The sequence below is a fragment of the Trachypithecus francoisi genome, unplaced genomic scaffold (genome assembly GCF_009764315.1).
Source record: "Trachypithecus francoisi isolate TF-2019V2 unplaced genomic scaffold, Tfra_2.0 Lachesis_group17, whole genome shotgun sequence".
In the NCBI taxonomy this organism is placed as follows: Eukaryota; Metazoa; Chordata; class Mammalia; order Primates; family Cercopithecidae; genus Trachypithecus; species Trachypithecus francoisi.
The window spans coordinates 38,194,429-38,217,812 of NW_022681462.1; the positions used below are offsets into that span (position 1 = coordinate 38,194,429).

Genomic DNA, 23,384 nt, shown 5'->3' on the forward strand with positions numbered 1-23,384 from the left:
CCTTGGCCTCCCAAAGTGCTGGGATTACAGGCGTGAGCCACAGTGCTTGGCCTCAAAAGGCCATTTGTAAACACTTGCTTTAGTTTACTGCCTAGAGTCTCCTCCAGGTTGTCAAAAGCCATGAATTTTGTACTTTATCAATTTACAACCCAAACCTTGCCCTGCACAGATGCATACTAAGATATAGAAACAGGCTGATCCTAGTTGATCTAACAGATAAGAGTTTATTCAAAATGATAGAAATGATGTATTGAATGATTGTAGTTTATATTTAAATGCAAAGAATGACAGCCGTTATACAAGCGACTGGAGGGAATAATTAGGGATATTTCATTATTATAAAGTATTTGCACTACCCATGAATTGGTACAGTGCTATTTGAAAGTGGACTTGGATTAGTTATAAATGTATATTGCAACTTTAGGGCAACTACTAAAAAATGTTGAAAAAGGAAGTACAATTCATATGCCAAGAAAGGAAAGACAGAAAGTGAAATCATAAGAGGAAATAATAGCACCCTGCACTTTTATGGGGCCTCATGATTTGTGAGCACTTTAAAAAATTATATATATAAAAATATGTGTATATTTTTAAATATATGTGTAATTTAAAAATATATATTTAACAATGTTTACTTCATCTACCTTGCAACATTGATATGTATTTTCTCAATACATATTGTTGCAAGGTAGGTGGAGTAGACTTTGTTATTGAAGACAAAACAAAACAGAACAATGAAGTCTGGTTAAGGTTCTTACCTAAGGTTAAAAAGCTGGTAAGAGAAATGTTAACAATTTTTGTGAATTTTAGCCCTGTACTCCTATTAGCAAACCCGGCATTATTTACTTTAAAAGGTTGCTTTGAGGACTGAGATAAGCACACATTTAAAGCAGAATGCCTAGCATGTTATAAGCACTCAATAAATTGTAGCTATTTATTAAAACCAAAATCAAAAATCCAAACTAAAACAGAAAAATAAACTTCATCATATTTCCATAATGAGGAAGTAATGATTCAGACTCCAAGCTTTCAAAAACAGGAAGGATGCTTCTGTCTATTCCTGTTTGGTTGTGTTGCACCTCACCTGTTACTTAATAAGCCCTGGTATCTCTGTAATTTTAGAACTAGAAGGAACTTAAAGGTCATCTATTCCAAGCTTCTCATTTTATAGATAAAGAATCTGAGGCTGAGAGGGGTTGAATGAATTACTTCAAGATTACAGTGCTAGCACTCTTCCTGCTACAGCTGGTAGAGTACACCAACAGTGAGCAGGAAACAAACCTAAGAAAAACATCCAGATTCCAGACAGGAAAAGATTCAGACAATAAAACCTGAGAGAGCAGGTTTCAAAAGGTATAAATAACCCCCTACAGGCTAAGCACCCAGGTACAAGGGCAGTGCCTACGAACTATACTCATGGAAATCTATGAGGTCCTCATGGAAGTCTATGAGGGGGTGTAATTTAACTGGTAGGCAACCAGACTAGAACTGCCCTGGACTTCATGAGTGGTGAAGGCCACACTGAGGAGGGCTTTGCAGCTGAGCAGAGGCTCTCTTCTACAAACATTAGTGGAGCTCAAAGACGGGGATGGTGGACACAGAAGTGCAATACTGTCAATACTGCACATCCAATCCCTAAGAGTCAGTCATAATGGTGAGCAAGTATCATTAATCCAGGCAGCAAATGGGCCCCAAACCACACAGGTGACACAAAAGATGCAGAAAATATTCAGATCAAGACTTTTTGCTAATAGTTGTGCTTTCACCCTTCACTTCAACTGGTCATAGCAGCAATTCCCAGAAATGTCTCAGATAGATATATATTTTTTACTTGAAAATGATAAAAATGTGCCAGGCATAGTGGGTAGCTCATGCCTGTAATCTCGATTACTTGGGAGGCTGAAGCAGGAGAATCGCTTCAGCCCAGGAATTTGAGACTGCAGTGAGCCATAATTGCACCACTGCACTCTGGCCTGGGTGACACAGCAAGACACTGACTCTTAAAACACAAAACAAAACAAGATAAAAATTGATTTGTTTAAATGAGAAGAAGTGCTATTTTTTGCAAGTATTTCTTTTAGTAACACATTTTGTCAGTTTACTTTTACTTTTATATTAGTTGTGAGCTAGAGTAGTCAGGAAATTAGTAAGGTCTTTGCCAACCTTGCTGATTCATTTTTATTAATAGAATTATAAACGTAGTCTTTCTTACCCTTATTGAAAGTGTATTTTGCATAAAAACAGAAGTTTTTAAAAATATAATTTCTCAAATTTAAGAGACGAAATTTTGCCCTTTTCTATCTTGTCCCTCTCTGGTTTCAGTCTTCTAAGAATAAATCAAAGTGAAAAGAACATGTATGAGATATGTTGAATAAGCTATAAGCTAGTGTAACAGCTATTAAGCATTTTAAAAAAGATGTCAAAAGCAGTTCTAAAAACTGTTTTTGTTGTTGTTGGAGAAATGTTAAGAGGACAACAAAAGCTGTTTACAAAATAGTAAATACAATGAGAGCTTTCTTTCATAAAAATGTGCATATGAGTTTATGTGTATGCACAAAAAAGAAATCTGTGGAAATTCACCCCGAACGTTAAAACTGATTTTCTTTTTCTGGGTCTTGGGCTTTCATGGGACTTTTATTTCTGTTTACTTATTTGTATTTTCTAATTTTCCTACAAAAAATACGTATTTTGGCTGAAAGACAAAAGCTTTTCTTTTTCCTTTCTTTTTTGATTAATGTTTACTTACATTTTACAGAGTCAAATCTGGAGTGAAGGGGAAGATGAGCAAAGTCCAGAATGAGTGTCAATTAAAGCTTCTCCAGGCTGAACAGCATGTGGGGGCAGGAGTCCTCTTGATACTAAAGTGGGATTTTGTGTGTGTGTGTGTGTTCTTCTTTGTTGTGTAGTGAAAATGCAATTATAGAAAACGAATTTGCAGTTGCTCTGAAAACTAAATTTGTTTCCCTGTTGTTTCTAGAGGTGCTTCTTTGACAATTCAGTTTAGGCTTAAAGCAATTATGCACTGTGTTGAAAGGGCCAATACAAAGTAAAGAGGGGACATAAATCTCTGCCCTTACAAGTACTATTTTTCTCTCCCAGCTAACTCTGAAGCCTCTTCTCCTCTAATTTGTGTATTCTTTTTCCTTTAACAAGCACTTCTTTTCATGCTGATTAAATCATGGGAGATAAAAAAAAGTCAGCCCAGATCTGGAAGCTGATAGTCTAGTTGAGTCAACAAGGCACATGTTGGAAAAACTAACTAAAAAGATGGGGGCAGTATGCACTAAGACATGAAATGACTTATACAGAGGTCTTACAGCAGTTAAAGGTAGGACTGGTAACTTGACTGTGGTCATGGTCTAGATCAGCACTGTCCAACAAAACTTTCTACAGTGATGGAAATAATTATTTTGCACTGATTAATACAGTAGCCACCAGCTACATGTGGTTATTATTTGAAATGTGATTAGTGCAATTGAGGAACTAAATTTTAAATTATCTAGCTTATATTTCAATTTAGCTACATGTGGGTCGGGTGCGATGGCTCACACCTGTAATCCCAGCACTTTGGGAAGCTAAGGCAGGTGGATCACAACATCAGGGGTTTGAGACCAGCCAAGCCAATATGGTGAAACCCTGTCTCTACTAAAAATACAAAAATTAGCTGGGCGTGGTGGTGTGTGCCTGTAGTCCCAGCTGCTCAGGAGGCTGAGGTAGGAGAATCACTTGAACCCGGGAGGCAGAGGTTGCAGTCAACTGAGATTGCACCACTGCACTCCAGCCTGAGTGACAGAGCAAGACTCCATCTCTTAAAAAAAAAAAAAAAAAGCTACATGTGGCTGGCTGGTGATTATGGTATTCAAGAGTGCAGGCCTAGGTTCTAGAAGGTGTCACTAGTTAAAGTAAGACTTGTTACTTGAAGAAAGGGAGGATTCGAAAAACAGAATAAAGAAAAGTGTTCCAGGAGAAGACAAAGTATGAATGAGCTGTACTCAAGTCATATCGAGGGTAGAAAAGTGCTTCATGCCTGGATAGGGGTTTGTGCTGTGTTGCAACACTGGGCAGACCACATCCTTGAGAGAGGATCTGAAGCTGTAGGTAATGAGGAGTCATTGATTATTTGAGATCAGTGGATTATCATGGCTCTTACCTTGTGCCAGGCATTTTGTTGAGTGCCTTAAATGGAATATTTCATACTATAACAACCCTTTAAAGAAAAAAAAAAAAAAAAAAGACTGAGAAAAGGGTGACCGAGCTTATCAAGGAGATCCTTGAAGAAAAGGGAGGAATAAACATAGATTTGTCTAGGCAGCTTGGCAGGGAAAGAAATGAGTGCTTGAGAAGGATTAAATGAAGGTTCCTCCCCCAGGTAGGTCAAACCCATCTGGGCTGAAAGCAGAAAGGAAGAACCTACTGCAGAGAAAGAGGGGGAAGATCTGGACAGGGGTGAAAGGCAGCCCACAGGCCTTAATGGCCGTCCTGGAAAGGGAGAAGGGATTCCTGGTCCTTTGGGTACATGAGAATGTTCACAAAATGGATGATACACAGCAATACTTGGAAAAGAGTGACAGAGGTTGCTGGAGCTGGATTTTTTTTTTTTTTTTTTAATCTGTGAAGTAAGAATCAGAGACATCTGCCAAGAAAAGAGGGAAGAAAGAAAAATGGGGTGAGTGTGGAGAAGGGAGATCTGAAATAAAATCATTTGGGGTTGCCCTAATAATGACTACCACCACCTTTATCATGTGGTTTTCCTGAGCCTATTATGGGTATTTACATATATTATCTCCTTTATCTCACAATTTAGTTAAGTATTATTAATTCCAATTATTTCTCAGTTATACGGAAGTTAAGGCTCAAAAACGTTACCACTTTAATTTTAAAAAAAGGATTGCCTACCACCTCATGCCAGGGCCTGTTCTAGGCAAAAAACTCAGGCAAGGGGCCTGCCTTCATGGTTTTATGTAAGTGGTGCAGACAGAAAAATAAAACATCAGATCATTTCAGAGTTTAAGTGGTGTGGAAATAATAAAATGTGTTATGGTATTAACGGTGCGGAGGAAGTACATTAGTGTGGTCAGCCAGGGGAGGACCCTGTAAGGGGACAAGTGAGCTGAGAACTTTAGGATGAAAAAGGCAGGAGGAAGGAAGACTTTTCTGGGCCAAGGAAAGGGCAAGTGCAGAGGCCCTGAGTCACGAACTAGCTGGGCTCCTGAAGAAATGCAAAGGTAGTGCAGCCGACCCTGATCAAGGAGGTCTAGGCCAAGGCTGGAGACGCCATAGCAAGTTATGGGAAGGATTTACCCAAGGGGGCAAAGCCGATCCGATCCGATAGCATAAGGCTTCCTAGGGAGCAAGGGCCAGGCTGCCCGGCTCTCCAGCGCGTGTTCTTTCCACCCGGCTAAGCTGCCCGGCACATGGCTCTGGGGCGAGGCCACCGTCAGGAGAGGTTCCCGGCCAAGGGGCCAAAGGGCCCGTGGGGGATGGGGACATGACTTCCTGGGTGTCGCAAGCCCGGGGTAGCGCTGACAGCCGGCGCGGGCCTTTCGCGAGCAGCAAGCAGCTCCCCTCGCCCGGGCCTGATCATCCCCGCCTTTAATTCCCATTGGCGCCCCAACCCGCCGCAGCACCAGCCCGGACGGCCTGGCTTGGTTTTTCATCCTGGGAGGTGGATCCGTCGCCCAAATGTTCGGAATGACGGTACCCCTTTCCCTTAAGAGGGATGAGGAGACGAAATAAATTGGGGTCAGGGCGACGTCCTATGGAAAACAGCCCTTTGTATTTTTGCCTGGTTTTCCCCTATAGCTTTCCAGAAACTACTCGTCTCTCGGTATGCTCTCCAAGTTACCCCCTCCAACAGCGAGCCCGTTGGTTTGGCCCCTCAGCCTGGATTGGCTGAAGGCTTACGCCTCGGCCAGGGATTGGTTTCTTACCACTCCCCGCGCCCATTGGTTGGGTTTCCCCACTTCTGGGCGGAGTGAAGGCCGGTTTCCGCCCCCTTGTTTACGGAGACCGTAGTTGTAGCGCTCTCCGAGCGCTGGGGCTGTCTCTAAAGTTACCTATTTAACTCCTCAGGCCAATTGGGGCCTCGCTCCACCCTCGCCCTCTCCCTCGCACGCCTTCCGCGTGGTACGGCCCACACCTTTAGAGCAGGGGCGCGTGTGGGCGCCCGTCGCATTCCCCCGCCCGCTCTCCCCGGGTCGCCCCCCACCCGAGGGTGCGCTTGGTACGGCCCGCGCCGCCTCCTTTCCTCGCCCGGGTGGCCATCCCCTTCCCCCAGTCGGCGGCGCTTGGTGCCGCCCTGGAGAATCAGGTCATCAGTCGGTTCCCCTGAAAACAAAAACAATCGGCCGCGCCGCTGCGGGTACCCTAACGTCGCGAGCGGGGCCCGGAGACGCGGGGCCTGGTGGAGCGAGCAAACGGGAGCAGCGGCGACGCGCCGCGGGGCCAGGGCGCCATGGGGCAGGCGGGCTCCGGCTGCGCGGGGCTCCCCCGGCGCCGCGGCTAGTGCGCCCGCCGCTTCGGCCGCCCTCAGCCTCCCGCGCCGCCCGCTTGGGGGACTAGGAGCAGGACGCGGCCTCGGCGGGGCTCGGGCCGAACGGCTGCGGACACCCGGGCGCCGAGGAGCCGAGCGCCGCAGCCTCCGGCATGGATCAGTGCGTGACGGTGGAGCGCGAGCTGGAGAAGGTGCTGCACAAGTTCTCGGGCTACGGGCAGCTGTGCGAGCGCGGCCTGGAGGAGCTCATCGACTACACCGGCGGCCTCAAGCACGAGATCCTGCAGAGCCACGGTAGGGCGGCCCGCGTGGGCGCGCGGTGCAAGGCCCACCGCCCGAGTCCCGGCCCGGCCCCGCGGCGAGAACCCCTCACCCACCCTCGCACCTCTGGCCCGGCCCTCGCCTTCCTTGGGGCGCGGAGGACCCCAGACCCCTGAGACTTTTTCTCCTCTTTTCGTCCTATTTACCTCAAACCTGCCGCGACTTCGTTGCTAATTCAGAAGGAGCGCGAACCACCCGGAAACCCGGCCAGGAGCTGCGGGCTCCAGTCCGGATAAACGTGGGTGTGGGGGCCGCCTACCGCACCTGCAAATTGCTGCCCCCCCGAGTGGGCGCCCCTCGTCCCCCGCCCCCAGCCGGCCCCGAGGGTCTCACGTGGTGCCAGCGGCGCGGTCCTGCGGGCCGTGCGCGAATCGCCTGGGACTCCAGGCTCTGAGTGATGAGGGCAGTGCAGGCGGACCCCTTTCCCCTCTGTGCCGCCGCGAATCCTTGGCCTGGGGACTTCGTTTCTTCGTCTTATTTTGGAAAGTCGAGCGTTATTCTTAGCTGTGGGTTAACAACAGCCGCTCCTGCAACTTCATGATTTGGCTGCTGTGTGGACGCAGCTCCTAACTCCGCAGCGGCTCTGACATGGTTCCTTGGAAACCAGCTCAATCAAACCCTTCTGTTCTCCTAGTGTACCTTCTGATGACACTGAGGAGGAGCGGGCGACGTTTGCCCAAGTAAATTGTGCACATGTTGCTGGTTACTTGCTTTGTCTGGTCAAGTTCTTTCAAAAAAAAAAATAAATTTTCCTATAGAAGGTGTTTCACCTAGATTTTTTTTTTTTTTATTGCCCCAAGCCCTGAGGACAAGTACTTTTAAAGGCTTGGTTTTCTTACACTTAAAAAGTCACAGCGATGATTCCTCTTGATCAAGAAGTAAAGGACTTATTTAATGGGTTTATTAAAGAGGCTGAGGGGGCTTCTCAGCTTGTGGACTGAACAGAAATTTATGTGAAGGACGGTTTGGTAGCTGGGGGAAGATCCAGATTATTTGTGGCAGGTGAGATGAGGGCAGTGGCGTTAGCTGAGTGTCTCTCCCCTCTTCCTTCGTTTTTTCACACTTTGTTTTCCCAGACTGCATTTCAGTTGAGGATGGGTGCTGGTCCATGGGAAAGGAGTCTTACAGCAACTTCTCATTCTGGGCACTGCAGTCATTTTTGAACTCCAGGAAGGAAGCAAACCTGCAGTCATAGTGGATGAGATATTAATATGGAAAAACCATACTAATTATCATAGGAGTTGCAATACTAGTATGGAAAAATGAGCAGACCTTGGTGGCTGCCTGTGAAGGGAAATTTGACGTGGCGATGATGATATAGTTCATAGATACAGGGAAGTGAAGGTGGAATGGGACAGGAATCCTGGGAAGACTTTGAATTTGGTTTTGGACATGTGAGGTAAAGTTGAAGGGCTTAATGAAGATAGAATCGAGGGCTCTCATATTTACTGGTGGCTGAAGATGCATAGGTCTAAGACTGTTTTCTGATGTCATTTCTAGGAGGACAGTGGAGGAGATCACTTAGATTGCACAGAAGAAAGACTGGGGTCTAACCACAGTCTTGAATTTCCCTTGGCGAGTGGAGAGCCAAGGCTGGATAGAGCCAGGAGAAACCCAAAAGGGTGAGGGCTTAGAAAAGGAGAAGTTGGTCGGCTTTTATTTGGCTATTGGGAGTCAGTAACCCTCTGTGCTTGCAGTTTCATAGAATTGCTAAGACAAGCCAGATTACTGGGGGTTAAGAAGAAAAATGTGATGTGAACCGAGGTGTGGGAAATCCAGTACAGCGGTGGGAGGTATTCCCTCTGTGCTCCCGGCCCCGCCAAGGAACCAGTGGAGGAAGAGAATGAAGGGCCTAGACTTGGAGAGGTGGAAGGAACATTTCCTTTGTAGGGACCAGGTCATAGGCAGAGTTTGAGAGGAAAATGATGGAACAAAAAGTACCTTTCTTCCATGATAGAGGATGTAAGTTGAAGGGGGATGTGATTGTGAGCTTTGTTTTAGAAAATTTGGGGCCAGTCTCAAATGGATAAAATGATGGTGAGGAATTGTTGAGGCAAGAATTTGTTTTTGACCTCTTCACTGGGTACTAGGAAACTTTTCTCAGAATTTATGGTCCGAGGGGTGCTGGCCACAGTATGCTATGCTGTTAAAAACAGTCTGAGTTGGTGAGTTTGTGTGTTCCTTTTTCAGCCTAATTTTTCCCCCTTGTCTACCAAATCGCTAGTCTTATATTGGTATCTCTTTGATTTCCTTTAATTCTTCAATAATAGGATTAAGTGACTAAAGGTAGTTTAGTTTTAGCTAAAACTTAGTAAAAACGTGAAAGAAAATAAATACCACAAGTGTCAGGTGTAGTTTCCCAAATAAAATCTTTCTTCTTTTGGTGTTCTTTTGTGTGAAGATAAACATCATTTTTTGGCATCTGGGCTATTGTATTTTTGAAAACAGGTGATTTCTAAATTAAAGTTCTCAGCAGGTGATGTGGTAGATATTACGTTGAAACTTAAATATACTCTTCTCAAAGGTATTTCACTGAAAACTGAGTTTGGAACCCTATTTTCAAGTTTAAAGGGAAGACTTTAGGGCTTCTGAATATACCTGTCTGGGCAGATGATCCCGGTAACCTGAGAGGCTCTACTTGGGACCCGTTTGTCAGGACTTCGGACCTCATTCTCTGATATTACATATGGTAATCTTGCAAGAATCTGTGTGAATAAACAGAATTTTTGAGGACTATATGGAACACATCATTGCATCGTACTGGTGAATGACTGTTGCAGAAGCATCCTTTAGCTAACGTAAAGGGGGATTGGTTCAGTTTCTGAGGATGAATGTTTTATGTTAAAAATGTTTTTTCCTCTCTAATGTGAGCAGACAGCTATATACTAAATGAGCTGTTAGGATAGTTTGTGATGGAAACTGATCTTACATAAATAGAGTTTAGTTAGATAGTCCTGCAGTGAGCCCTAAAATTTCTCAGGTGGTCTAAATCACCTTTAAGTAGGCTGAAAATCTTTCACATAAAATTTCTCTCATTAATCTTTTTTAAATGAAAGTTTCTTAGTGCAAATACCCTTGGGGGAATGAAGGTAGTATGGGCTGGTCTCTCATACCTGGGTGAATTGGTTTGTGCTGTCCCGTTTAATCCACCTCTGGCCAAATCCGTCAGCCTCAGAACAGAATATCTTTTTTTTTTTTTTTTTTTTTTAGATGGGGTTGTGCTGGTATCAGGCTTGCAGCAGAGAACAATAATGGAATATAAGGCTCTAAGAGGGAAGTGCAGGCTTTGACTTGGTGCCATAGCCAGTTAGGGAATATTGGTGGTTCAGGGACAACATAGGTGTAATAGAAATATGAAGAAGCAATAAGAACCAGGGAGAATATTGAAGAGCTGTGTCAAGGCTCAAACCATTCCTCTCCCTGGAGACTGATTGACTCTAGACTTCATGCCTTTGGAATTAGAAACCTTAGGGTGGTAGATAGGAGGGTGGGGAGTGAGCCAGAGCCTGCAGTGAGGTGCCCAAGGTAAAAGGAATAGAGATCACAACTTCTGTCATTTAGTTGTGTCAGCCTTTCAGTGAGGGTTTCCCTGTGAGCACACAGTTTGGTCTAAGGTTCATTGTGGTTAATGTAGGCTGGTGGTCATTCCCAGTGTGCCTCGATCTAATTTGTATAGTGCACTGGTGCTTCTAAAACTTCACTCATACACATGTGCACTCTTACTTTTCAGATGGACTAACGATTTTACTTAAGTAGATTTATCTTAGGCGATGATATTTGTGTAGTCCTACATGTGGTGTGTAGGTATTAGGTATAATACACTACATGTTAAAATAAATTCATAACCATTTAAATATTAGATTACATACTAGCTAAAATTACCATTTGCGTCAGTGATATGGGACCCACGCTTTGGATAACTCTGAGTTAACAGGGTTAGCTACTGTATGGTTAAATTTTGGTGATTTGATTTGTGATTATATGCCTTTTAGCATTTTTTTCCTATTGGCAAATTTATGTTGTTTCCCATTAGCACCACTGTGGTGGAAGGGAAAAACAGAAAAGAACTATTTATCATGTTTTGCTGGTATTCTGAATTCATACTTTGTGAAAGAAAATTAGGCAGAAACAGTTGGTAATGGTTTCAGGACGTGTTTAAAGTATACTTGGGAAAATTGCAGTTTTTGTAAGAGTAAGGGACATGCAGTATTTTTTTCTGATTATTTTTAGACTATTATTTAATGGAGTTCTAATGTGGTTTCTGAAAGTGACTTTCAAGGAATTTTCTAAATTTAAAATGCATTTATTAATTTTTAGTAGGTCATACATTCAAATGGTATCCATTCAAACAATGAAAAAGATAACCCAGTAAATAGTACATTCAAATGGTATAAACTCAAATGATAAAAAAGGATACCCAGTGAAAAATCTTTCTACTCTTGTTCCTGGACCACCTGGTTGCCCACTTCACAGACATAAATGCCAGTTTCCAGAAAAAAAATTTTCATTGTTGTTTTTTGAGACAGCCTCCCTCTGTCACCCAGGCTGGAGTGCAGTGGTGTGATCTTAGCTCACTGCAACTTCCGCCTCCTGCTTCAAGCAATTCTCCTGCCTCAGCCTCCCAAGTAGCTGGGACTACAGGCGCCCACCACCACGCCTGGCTAATTTTTGTATTTTTAGTAAAGACAGGGTTTCAACATGTGGGTCAGGCTGGTCTTGAACTCCTGACCTCAAGCAATCCACCTGCCTCGGCCTCCCAAAGTGCAGGGATTACAGACGTGACCCATCACGCCTGACCTCCAGAAAAAATTTTGAAAGAATCCAGTGAAATGACGATTTGTCACTTTTCGTTTTTTCTTTAAGGAATCGGATATGTATTTCCATTTACTATGATTAAGACTTAGTGTTATCTCACTTTGCAAGTTGGTAAAGACGTCTTCATCTGTGGGAATGATCAACATATACTCTATTGGCACCTAAAACTCCTTTGGTGTATGTGTATTTTGTGACTTTTAGTAGTAAAACTCATGTAAACCATAACTCCTACCCGTATCTCTTTGTTGAATCAAAGAAACTGTTGAAAATTTGGTTACCAGTTGGAGAACTGGTTTCTTTTTAAAAATGTGGGGGTAACAAATGAGAAGGTTTAAGTAGGCAAGTAAACATGAAAAAAAAAATCTTGTGGAGGTCACATTTTTAACTCATCGTTATGGCATGATATTGCATCAGGACACGGAATCCAGAGGTTGAGGGTCGCATGTTAGGTATAATCTTCCACTCTAAAATTTGGATTGTGTATATTATATATATGTGTTGAAAAGTATGCTTATTTGTATATATGAATGATCTGTGCTTTTTCAGAGCTGACCAGTGTTGAATATATTGTTTTGAACGAAAGTAAATGTATTATATCAGGGCTTGGTAGACTAGTAGCTTGTTTACCTTTTTAGCCTTATTCTGTGGTGTACATGGAGTAGGCCACATAGCCAGGTTGCCCCTTTGTTACCTAGACTTTTGCTAAATACTGACAAGACACTCTTGAGTCAATAGTGACTTTGTTTTGAATACGATTTGGTATCTGTGTTTAACATCTAGTCTGGAAAATAGTGTATCAGTAGGTCATAAATAAAAGTTTGAGTGGACATTGTTCAGATATTCTGAGAGAAGAACAGACTGTTGCTCTAGTTATTTAGGCTATTTTAGGTGATAAGAATAAATGGTGAATATATTGGTGTTTCCTGTTGGGTTTAGTAGTAGATTTAACTTTGTTAGCCATTTTTTTTTTTCCAGGCTCACTCTGGAGATAATTAATTCCTTGTTATTGGGCACCTTATTCATTTAGACTGGCAGGTGACATAATAGTTTTTATTAAAATGGAATTTGTTGATGTATAAATAGGCTGAGGTTAGCGCTAGGCTGGCTCCAGGGGCACCAAGGATGTCATCAGGACTGATCTTCTCTTCTGTCAACTGTTGGCTTCATTTTCAGGGAAGTTTTCTTCCCATGGGGTAGAGATGACCAATGGAACTCAAAAGACAGGAACATGGCTATTTTGTTGAAGATACTCCAGGGAGTACCTTTATTATTCTGTTTTGGATTCTCTCCCTGAATCAGTAATTGGGGCCAGGGAGCCAGGTCTTCTGGCCACCTTGAGCTGTGCTCACCCCCTCAGGAGGTATATGGCCTTATGATACACTGTTCATCAGGTAGAGAAGAGACAGTTCTAGAAAGGAACACTTAAACCCAGACACAGTAATATATGTCTATTACAGTGGAACAGCTACATGTTATATCAGTAACATTTTCTGAGATGTTTTCCTGAGTAGTCTCGCCTTCTCAGCTTTTGCCTTGCCTCCTAACTATAATGTTCATATAATTCAAGTAGTGAGTTGTTAGTATGACTTAATCTGTAGACTAGAGAATACAACTTGGTTCATATTCCTCTTGGGAACTTTTTTGAAGTTACTTTAATGCTTGACATGGTAAAGTTATTTTCCTAAAGTTATTTTATTTCTAAAGTAAACTCTGGATAATAACATTGGTAAGGAGAAACTTGCCAACACTTCTGTGATACTATTATACTACAGCTGATAGAGAAGTTTCTGTTGTTTTCATGTCTTAGTCTCTTAGTCTTTAGGATGGTGAAAATGGTGTTTTAGCAAACTGTTCACTTGGAATATTAAAGCTAACTTATTTTTATTTAGGGCCCTGCTTCTTCATCTGTAAGGCTTCTGAAGTCTTTGAAAATGATCCAAAAATGCAGTTTTGGGAGAAAATTGTGGAGGGCCCTGGCTCTGAGCTATGTGTACTTGGAGACCCATGGTACTTCCAGGAGATGATGCTCTCTAACTGGCCGTTTCCTTGAAAGCTCTAAGAGTAGCAGAAACTTCTGGCCATTCTCTTTAGATTAGATGTTAGCTCAACCCTTCAAAAAACAAAGACTAGACTATCTGGCAGGACTCGAGGATTTTGAGAAATGCAGTATGCTTTCACCTTATGTGGATGTGGTGGTTGTGTGGCTGAGCTCAAAATGGTTGTTTGGGAATGTCGTTTGGGGAGGACATAGGCTTATATTACCAAATCTATCTCCACTTAAGATGGAGGCCTGGATGGTGATTTCTTCTGTTACTGTTACAGGGGCACAATGTAGTGTCAGGCTGTGTGTTATTTCTGATGAGTTTGTTGTATCTACAGAATTCATATAGGTTTAATTCATCTTATTGATACATAAAGACATTTGGGAGGAGATGAGGAAATAATCTTTTAAAAGAAATGTTATTCATGGCCCTGGTCCTCCAGGAACTTGGAGGCTAGTTGAGAAGATGAGTCTGTACTTGTGGAGTAGTACCTAAACTTTTGACCCTGGGCCCAGGAGGTCTGGGTTTGAATCCTTGCACTGCCAGTTTACTGGTTCTACAACCTTTTTGTTTTTTTTTTTTTTTTTGGAGCCAGAGTCTTACTCTGTCACCTAGGCTGCAGTGCCTAGGTGTGTGATCTCAGCTCACTGCAACCTCTGCCTCCCAGGTTCAAGCAATTCATGTGTTCCCAAGTAGCTGGGATTACAGGTGTGCACAATGCACAGCTAATTTTTGTATTTTTAGTAGCGACGGGGTTTCATCATGTTGGCCAGGCTGGTCTGGAACTCCTGGGCTCAAGTGATCCACCCGCCTCAGCCTCCCAAAGTGCTGGGATTACAGGCGTGAGCCACTGCACCCAGCCTGATCCTACAATCTTGTTTAGCCAGTTTTTCCTTCAGTTAACTGACATCACAGAGTTATGAGAATGAAATAGATAATAGATGTGAACTGGCTTTGAAATTTGTAAAACAGGGTAGATGTGTTATTTATAAAGTCTGTGCCTTAAGTAGTGTTAAGCACTTTTTAAATTTTTTTTTGAGGCGGAGTCTCGCTCTGTTGCCCAGGCTGGAGTACAGTGGCTCCAGCCACGATCTTGGCTCACTGCAACCTCCGCCTCCCGAGTTCAAGTGATTCCCCTGCCTCAGTCCCCTGAGTAGCTGGGATTACAGGCACACGCCACCAGGCCTGGCTAATTTTTTTTTTTTTTTAATTTTAGTAGAGACGAGGTTTCACCATGTTGGCCGGGATGGTCTTGATATCCTGACCTTGTAATCTGCCCACCTCGTCCTCCCAAAGTGCTGGGATTATAGGCGTGAGCTACCACGCCTGGTCCACGCACTGTTTGAGACACTTTGAGTAATATTTAGGTGTCTTTATTACTGGTTTATGTTAAATACGGTTCTGTGCCAAGTGGTCTGATTAACATTGTAAAGAATGCTGAAAAGGTATCAGAAAGAGTCTTTAAGGAACTTAGTTGGAGAGACCAGACTCATATTTGAAAGGCGAAAAAAACAAGACCATGGCACAGTACATAACAGTGCTTCTGGTTAGTACAGACACCAGTGAAGAGAAAAAGCCCTTAGAAAGAACTGCATGGGAGTAGATAGGCATTATTTCAGCTGAACTTTAGATCACCTCATCAGTAGTTTTTTTTTGTTTGTTTTTTTTTTATTATACTTTAAGTTCTAGGGTACATGTGCATGACGTTTATATCATGTATAACTCCCCCATGCAATCCCTCCCTCCTCCCCCCTCCCCATGATAGGCCCCAGTGTGTGATGTTCCCCTTCCCGAGTCCAAGTGATCTCATTGTTCAGTTCCCACCTATGAGTGAGAACATGCGGTGTTTGGTTTTCTCTTCTTGTGATAGTTTGCTAAGAATGATGGTTTCCAGCTGCATCCATGTCCCTACAAAGGATGCAAACTCATCCTTTTTTATGGCTGCATAGTATTCCATGGTGTATATGTGCCACATTTTCTTAATCCAGTCTGTCACAGATGGACATTTGGGTTGATTCCAAGTCTTTGCTATTGTGAATAGTGCCGCAATAAACATACGTGTGCATGTGTCTTTGTAGTAGAGTAATTTATAATCCTTTGGGTATATACCCAGTAGTGGAATGGCTGGGTCATATGGTACATCTAGTTCTAGATCCTTGAGGAAACGCCATACTGTTTTCCATAATGGTTGAACTAGTTTACAATCCCACCAACAGTGTAAAAGTGTTCCTATTTCTCCACATCCTCTCCAACACCTGTTGTTTCCTGACTTCTTAATGATTGCCATTCTAACTGGTGTGAGATGGTATCTCATTGTAGTTTTGATTTGCATTTCTCTGATGGCGAGTGATGATGAGCATTTTTTCATGTGTCTGTTGGCTGTATGGATGTCTTCTTTTGAGAAATGTCTGTTCATATCCTTTCCCCACTTTTTGATGGGGTTGTTTGTTTTTTTCTTGTATATTTGTTTGAGTTCTTTGTAGATTCTGGATATTAGCCCTTTGTCAGATGAGTAGGTTGCAAAAATTTTTTCCCATTCTGTAGGTTGCCTGTTCACTCTGATGGTAGTTTCTTTAGCTGTGCAAAAGCTCTTTAGTTTAATTAGATCCCATGTGTCAATTTTTGCTTTTGCTGCCATTGCTTTTGGTGTTTTAGACATGAAGTCCTTGCCCATGCCTATGTCCTGAATGGTACTACCTAGATTTTCTTCTAGGGTTTTTATGGTATTAGGTCTAACATTTAAGTCTCTAATCCATCTTGAATTAATTTTCGTATAAGGGGTAAGGAAAGGATCCAGTTTCAGCTTTCTACTTATGGCTAGCCAATTTTCCCAGCACCATTTATTAAATAGGGAATCCTTTCCCCATTTCTTGTTTCTCTCAGGTTTGTCAAAGATCAGATGGCTGTAGATGTGTGGTATTATTTCTGAGGACTCTGTTCTGTTCCATTGGTCTATATCTCTGTTGTGGTACCAGTACCATGCTGTTTTGGTTACTGTAGCCTTGTAGTATAGTTTGAAGTCAGGTAGTGTGACGCCTCCAGCTTTGTCCTTTTGACTTAGGATTGTCTTGGCAATGCGGGCTCTTTTTTGGTTCCATATGAACTTTAAAGCAGTTTTTTCCAATTCTGTGAAGAAAGTCATTGGTAGCTTGATGGGGATGGCATTAAATCTATAAATAACCTTGGGCAGTATGGCCATTTTCACGATATTGATTCTTCCTATCCATGAGCATGGTATGTTCTTCCATTTGTTTGTGTCCTCTTTGATTTCACTGAGCAGTGGTTTGTAGTTCTCCTTGAAGAGGTCCTTTACATCCCTTGTAAGCTGGATTCCTAGGTATTTTATTCTCTTTGAAGCAATTGTGAATGGAAGTTCATTCCTGATTTGGCTCTCTGCTTGTCTGTTACTGGTGTATAAGAATGCTTGTGATTTTTGCACATTAATTTTGTATCCTGAGACTTTGCTGAAGTTGCTTATCAGCTTAAGGAGATTTTGGGCTGAGACGATGGGGTTTTCTAAATATACAATCATGTCATCTGCAAACAGGGACAATTTGACTTCTTCTTTTCCTAACTGGATACCCTTGATTTCTTTCTCTTGCCTGATTGCCCTAGCCAGAACTTCCAACACTATGTTGAATAGGAGTGGTGAGAGAGGGCATCCCTGTCTTGTGCCAGTTTTCAAAGGGAATTTTTCCAGTTTTTGCCCATTCAGTATGATATTAGCTGTGGGTTTGTCATAAATAGCTCTTATTATTTTGAGGTACGTTCCATCAATACCAATTTATTGAGCGTTTTTAGCATAAAGGGCTGTTGAATTTTGTCAAAAGCCTTTTCTGCATCTATTGAGATAATTATGTGGTTCTTGTCTTTGGTTCTGTTTATATGCTGGATTACGTTTATTGATTTGCGAATGTTGAACCAGCCTTGCATCCCAGGGATGAAGCCCACTTGATCATGGTGGATAAGCTTTTTGATGTGCTGCTGAATCCGGTTTGCCAGTATTTTATTGAGGATTTTTGCATCGATGTTCATCAGGGATATTGGTCTAAAATTCTCTTTTTTTGTTGTGTCTCTGCCAGGCTTTGGTATCAGGATGATGTTGGCCTCATAAAAAGAGTTAGGGAGGATTCCCTCTTTTTCTATTGATTGAAATGGTTTCAGAAGGAATGGTACCAGCTCCTCCTTGTACCTCTGGTAGAATTCAGCTGTGAATCCATCTGGTCCTGGACTTTTTTTGGTGGGTAGGCTATTAATTGTTGCCTCAATTTCAGAGCCTGTTATTGGTCTATTCAGGGATTCAACTTCTTCCTGGTTTAGTCTTGGAAGAGTGTAAGTGTCCAGGAAATTATCCATTTCTTCTAGATTTTCTAGTTGATTTGCGTAGAGGCATTTATAGTATTCTCTGATGGTTGTTTGTATTTCTGTGGGGTCGGTGGTGATATCCCCTTTATCATTTTTTATTGCGTCTATTTGATTCCTCTCTCTTTTCTTTATTAGTCTAGCTAGCGGTCTGTCAATTTTGTTGATCTTTTCAAAAAACCAACTCCTGGATTCATTGATTTTTTGGAGGGTTTTTTGTGTCTCTATCTCCTTCAGTTCTGCTCTGATCTTAGTTATTTCTTGCCTTCTGCTAGCTTTTGAATGTGTTTGCTCTTGCCTCTCTAGTTCTTTTAATTGTGATGTTAGAGTGTCAATTTTTGATCTCTCCTGCTTTCTCTTGTGGGCATTTAGTGCTATAAATTCCCTCTACACACTGCTTTAAATGTGTCCCAGAGATTCTGGTATGTTGTATCTTTGTTCTCATTGGTTTCAAAGAACATCTTTATTTCTGCTTTCATTTCGTTATGTACCCAGTAGTCATTCAGGAGCAGGTTGTTCAGTTTCCATGTAGTTGAGCGGTTTTGATTGAGTTTCTTAGTCCTGAGTTCTAGTTTGATTGCACTGTGGTCTGAGAGACAGTTTGTTATAATTTCTGTTCTTGTACATTTGCTGAGGAGTGCTTGACTTCCAATTATGTGGTCAATTTTGGAATAAGTGCGATGTGGTGCTGAGAAGAATGTATATTCTGTTGATTTGGGGTGGAGAGTTCTATAGATGTCTATTAGGTCCGCTTGGTGCAGAGATGAGTTCAATTCCTGGATATCCTTGTTAACTTTCTGTCTGGTTGATCTGTCTAATGTTGACAGTGGAGTGTTGAAGTCTCCCATTATTATTGTATGGGAGTCTAAGTCTCTTTGTAGGTCTCTAAGGACTTGCTTTATGAATCTGGGTGCTCCTGTATTGGGTGCATAGATATTTAGGAGAGTTAGCTCTTCCTGTTGAATTGATCCCTTTACCATTATGTAATGGCCTTCTTTGTCTCTTTTGATCTTTGATGGTTTAAAGTCTGTTTTATCAGAGACTAGGATTGCAACCCCTGCTTTTTTTTGTTCTCCATTTGCTTGGTAGATCTTCCTCCATCCCTTTATTTTGAGCCTATGTATGTCTCTGCATGTGAGATGGGTCTCCTGAATACAGCAGACTGATGGGTCTTGACTCTTGATCCAGTTTGCCAGTCTGTGTCTTTTAATTGGAGCATTTAGTCCATTGACATTTAAGGTTAATATTGTTATGTGTGAACTTGATCCTGTCATTATGATATTAACTGGTTATTTTGCTCGTTAGTTGATGCAGTTTCTTCCTAGCCTCGATGGTCTTTACATTTTGGCATGTTTTTGCAATGGCTGGTACCGGTTGTTCCTTTCCATGTTTAGGGCTTCCTTCAGGGTCTCTTGTAAGGCAGGCCTGGTGGTGACAAAATCTCTAAGCATTTGCTTATCTGTAAAGGATTTTATTTCTCCTTCACTGATGAAGCTTAGTTTGGCTGGATATGAAATTCTCGGTTGAAAATTCTTTTCTTTAAGAACGTTGAATATTGGCCCCCACTCTCTTCTGGCTTGTAGAGTTTCTGCCGAGAGGTCTGCTGTTATTCTGATGGGCTTCCCTTTGTGGGTAACCCGACCTTTCTCTCTGGCTGCCCTTAAGATTTTTTCCTTCATTTCAACTTTGGTGAATCTGGCAATTATGTGTCTTGGAGTTGCTCTTCTGGAGGAGTATCTTTGTGGCGTTCTCTGTATTTCCTGAATTTGAATGTTGGCCTGCCCTACTAGGTTGGGGAAGTTCTCCTGGATGATATCCTGAAGAGTGTTTTCCAACTTGGTTCCATTTTCCCCCTCACTTTCAGGCACCCCAATCAGACGTAGATTTGGTCTTTTTACATAATCCCATACTTCTTGCAGGCTTTGTTCATTTCCTTTTCTTCTTTTTTCTTTTGGTTTTCTCTTCTCGCTTCATTTCATTCATTTGATCCTCAATCGCTGATACTCTTTCTCCAGTTGATCGAGTCGGTTACTGAAGCTTGTGCATTTGTCACGTATTTCTCGTGTCATGGTTTTCATCTCTGTCATTTCGTTTATGACCTTCTCTGCATTAATTAGTCTAGCTGTCAATTCTTCCACTTTTTTTCAAGATTTTTAGTTTCTTTGCGCTGGGTACGTAATTCCTCCTTTAGCTCTGAGAGGTTTGATGGACTGAAGCCTTCTTCTCTCATCTCGTCAAAGTCATTCTCTGACCAGCTTTGATCCGTTGCTGGCGATGGGCTGCGCTCCTTTGCAGGGGGAGATGCGCTCTTATTTTTTGAATTTCCAGCTTTTCTGCCCTGCTTCTCCCCATCTTTGTGGTTTTATCTGTCTCTGGACTTTGATGATGGTGACGTACTGATGGGGTTTTGGTATAGGTGTCCTTCCTGTTTGATAGTTTTCCGTCTGACAGTCAGAAGGACTGTCTGTTGGTCTGTTAGAGATTGCTTGAGGTCCACTCCAGACCCTGTTTGCCTGGGTATCAGCAGCAGAGGTTGCCGAAGATAGAATATTGCTGAACAGCGAGTGTACCTGTCTGATTCTTTCTTTGGAAGTTTCCTCTCAGGGGTGACGCCACCCTGTGAGGTGTGGGGTATCAGACTGCCCCTAGTGGGGGATGTCTCCCAGCTAGGCTACTCAGGGGTCAGGGACCCACCTGAGCAGGCAGTCTGTCCGTTCTCAGATCTCAACCTCCGCGTTAGGAGATCCACGGCTCTCCCCAAAGCTGTCAGACAGAGTCGTTCGGGTCTGCAGCGGCCCCGCTCTTTCCCCTAATGGACTGCAGCTGTGCGCTGTCCGCAGCGGTAGAGTCTACAGAGACAGGCAGGCTTCCTTGAGCTGCTGTGAGCTCCACCCAGTTCGAGCTTCCCAGCGGCTTTGTTTACCTACTTAAGCCTCAGCAATGGCGGGCGCCCCTCCCCCAGCCTCGCTGCTGCCTTGCGGATAGATCGCCGCAGACGGCTGTGTTAGCAGTGAGGGAGGCTCCGTGGGCGTGGGACCCTCCCGGCCAGGTGTGGGATATATTCTCCTGGTGTGCCTGTTTCCTTAAAGCGCAGTATTGGGGTGGGAGTTACCCGATTTTCCAGGTGTTGTGTGTCTCAGTTCCCCTGGCTAGGAAAAGGGATTTCCTTCCCCCTTGCGCTTCCAGGTGAGGCGATGCCTCGCCCTGCTTCAGCTCACGCTGGTCAGGCTGCAGCAGCTGACTCGCACCGATTGTCCGGCACTCCCTAGAGAGATGACCCCAGTACCTCAGTTGAAAATGCAGAAATCACCGGTCTTCTGTGTCGCTCGCGCTGGGAGTTGGAGACTGGAGCTGTTCCTATTCGGCCATCTTGCTCCGCCCCCATCAGTAGTTATTAATCACCATTTATAGGTAGAACTAAGCAAAATCTTCTAGGAGTTACAAAGAACAAGCATTTTCATCCTCTAAGAACTTTGTGTCCAGTTAGGGAGATGAGACTGGCATTTTTTTAACAAACACGCAAACAAAAGCAGTGCCCTATAATGCAAGCTTATGTATCTAGGCTAAATGCTACATGAGTGGTGCAGACAAAAAGGGGTGGGATTTAAGACAAGGAGAGACTCTTTTTACCTATGGGAAGTTTTAGTAGCAGAGATTGAATGTGAATAGTAGAAAAAGCAGATGGAGTGCCTGGAGGGGAGGATGGCAAGAACAAAGGTGTAGAGGAGTGAGAGGTGAATGACCAGATTGCAGGGGAAAGGCGATAAGAGCATTAAAATTACGTTGGAATCAGATTTTGTAAAGCCATGGATACCAGGGAAAGTAGTAGACTGGGAAGATATTGAATTACTTTGGGGTGGGGTGGGGACATTTTGAATAGGGAGGGGACAGGGACATCATCAGAGACCAGTTGTCAGCAATATTTAGATTGGTTTGGAGTTGGGAGTGAGGTTTGAGTAGAGGCAAGAAGGTTAGTTAGTTAAGGCTAAGTGTCAACCTAGATTTGATGAAATAGGGACCTGTCTTTGGGTACTGGTGGTAGAAATTTAAAGGGACCCATGAAAGGGATCTTCTGAGGGAAGGAATGACCATTGGTGCACGGATGGAGTCTGGCAGAGTAGGAGAAAAGGGCAGGAAAAACCAAAGGTTAATCCAAGGTTTTAAGCATGAATGATGGGTAGATCATTAGGGAACCAGGTAGAAAATAGAAAGTTTAGGAGAGGGGAAGGTAGAAATCTGAGTTGGATTTTGTTTTTGTTTTTGTTTTGGGGGGGGTGGGCAGGTGGAGGGGGCATCTCACTGTGTGGCCCAAACTAGATTGTAGTGTCTTGGCTCACCACAGTCTCTGCCTGCTGGGTTCAAGTGATTCTCCTGCCTCAGCCTCCCGAATAGCTGGGATTACAGGTGTGCGCCACTACCACCTGGCTGATTTTTGTAGTTTTAGTGGAGACGGGGTTTCACCGTGTTGGCCAGGCTGGTCTTGAACTCCTGACCTCAAATGATCCACCCGCCTCGGCCCCCCAGAGTGCTGGAATTATAGGCGTGAGCTACGGCACCCGGCCTGAGTTTGATTTTTAAATATGAAATCCAGATTCCAATGCTACAGGAAACCTACTATGGTTCCACCATTCATTTCAGAGATAAATGAGATGCCTAGAGATTAAGTCTTTATACTTGGAATTTGAAGGGAGTGAACAGGTTCTCTACAATGTGACTGTCACAGACATATGTTTAAAATCTCATCCCAGCACTTTGGGAGGCTGAGATGGGCGGATCACGAGGTCAGGAGATCGAGACCATCCTGGCTAACAGGGTGAAACCCCGTGTCTACTAAAATACAAAAAAAAAAAAAAAATAGCCGGGTGTGGTTGCGGGCGCCTGTAGTCCCAGCTACTCGGGAGGCTGAGGCAGGCGAATGGCGTGAACCCGGGAGGCGGAGCTTGCAGTGAGCCGAGATCGCGCCACTGCACTCCAGCCTGGGCGACAGAGCGAGACTCCGTCTCAAAACAAAAACAAACAAACAAACAAATAAAATCTCGTGCCTGTATCTTTTTTCTTCTCTCTGCAGTTCTTGCCTCATATACTTTGAAGCCTTTCCTGTCTTCTCTATGATAGTCATTGATATTGTTCTTTGCTCCAGTAGCACTATTAGTCTGTACCATGTAATTTAGCTCTTAAATATTAACTTTATTTCGTTTTTTCCTCATGCTTGGTTTTGCAGCACACTGTGCCTCTAATTTGATGCAGTGGTCTTTAATAATCTCTCTGGATCAGAATGCCTGTCTGTCAATTTACTGTTCTCTGAAAGGTCAGGAGTTGAACACCAAATACCATGCTTTCTTTTACTTTGC

General features: G+C 43.2%; 1 protein-coding gene across 1 annotated transcript in view; it reads left to right on the forward strand.

The window, feature by feature from the left end:
* The first annotated feature begins 5,953 nt into the window (after window positions 1-5,953).
* RMND5A (required for meiotic nuclear division 5 homolog A) overlaps window positions 5,954-23,384 on the forward strand; it is a 75,139-nt gene continuing 57,708 nt past the window's right edge. The window contains exon 1 of the mRNA XM_033175377.1: window positions 5,954-6,787. Coding sequence (XP_033031268.1) covers window positions 6,646-6,787 — 142 coding nt within the window. The 5' untranslated portion in view covers window positions 5,954-6,645. The remainder of the gene's footprint in view (window positions 6,788-23,384) is intronic.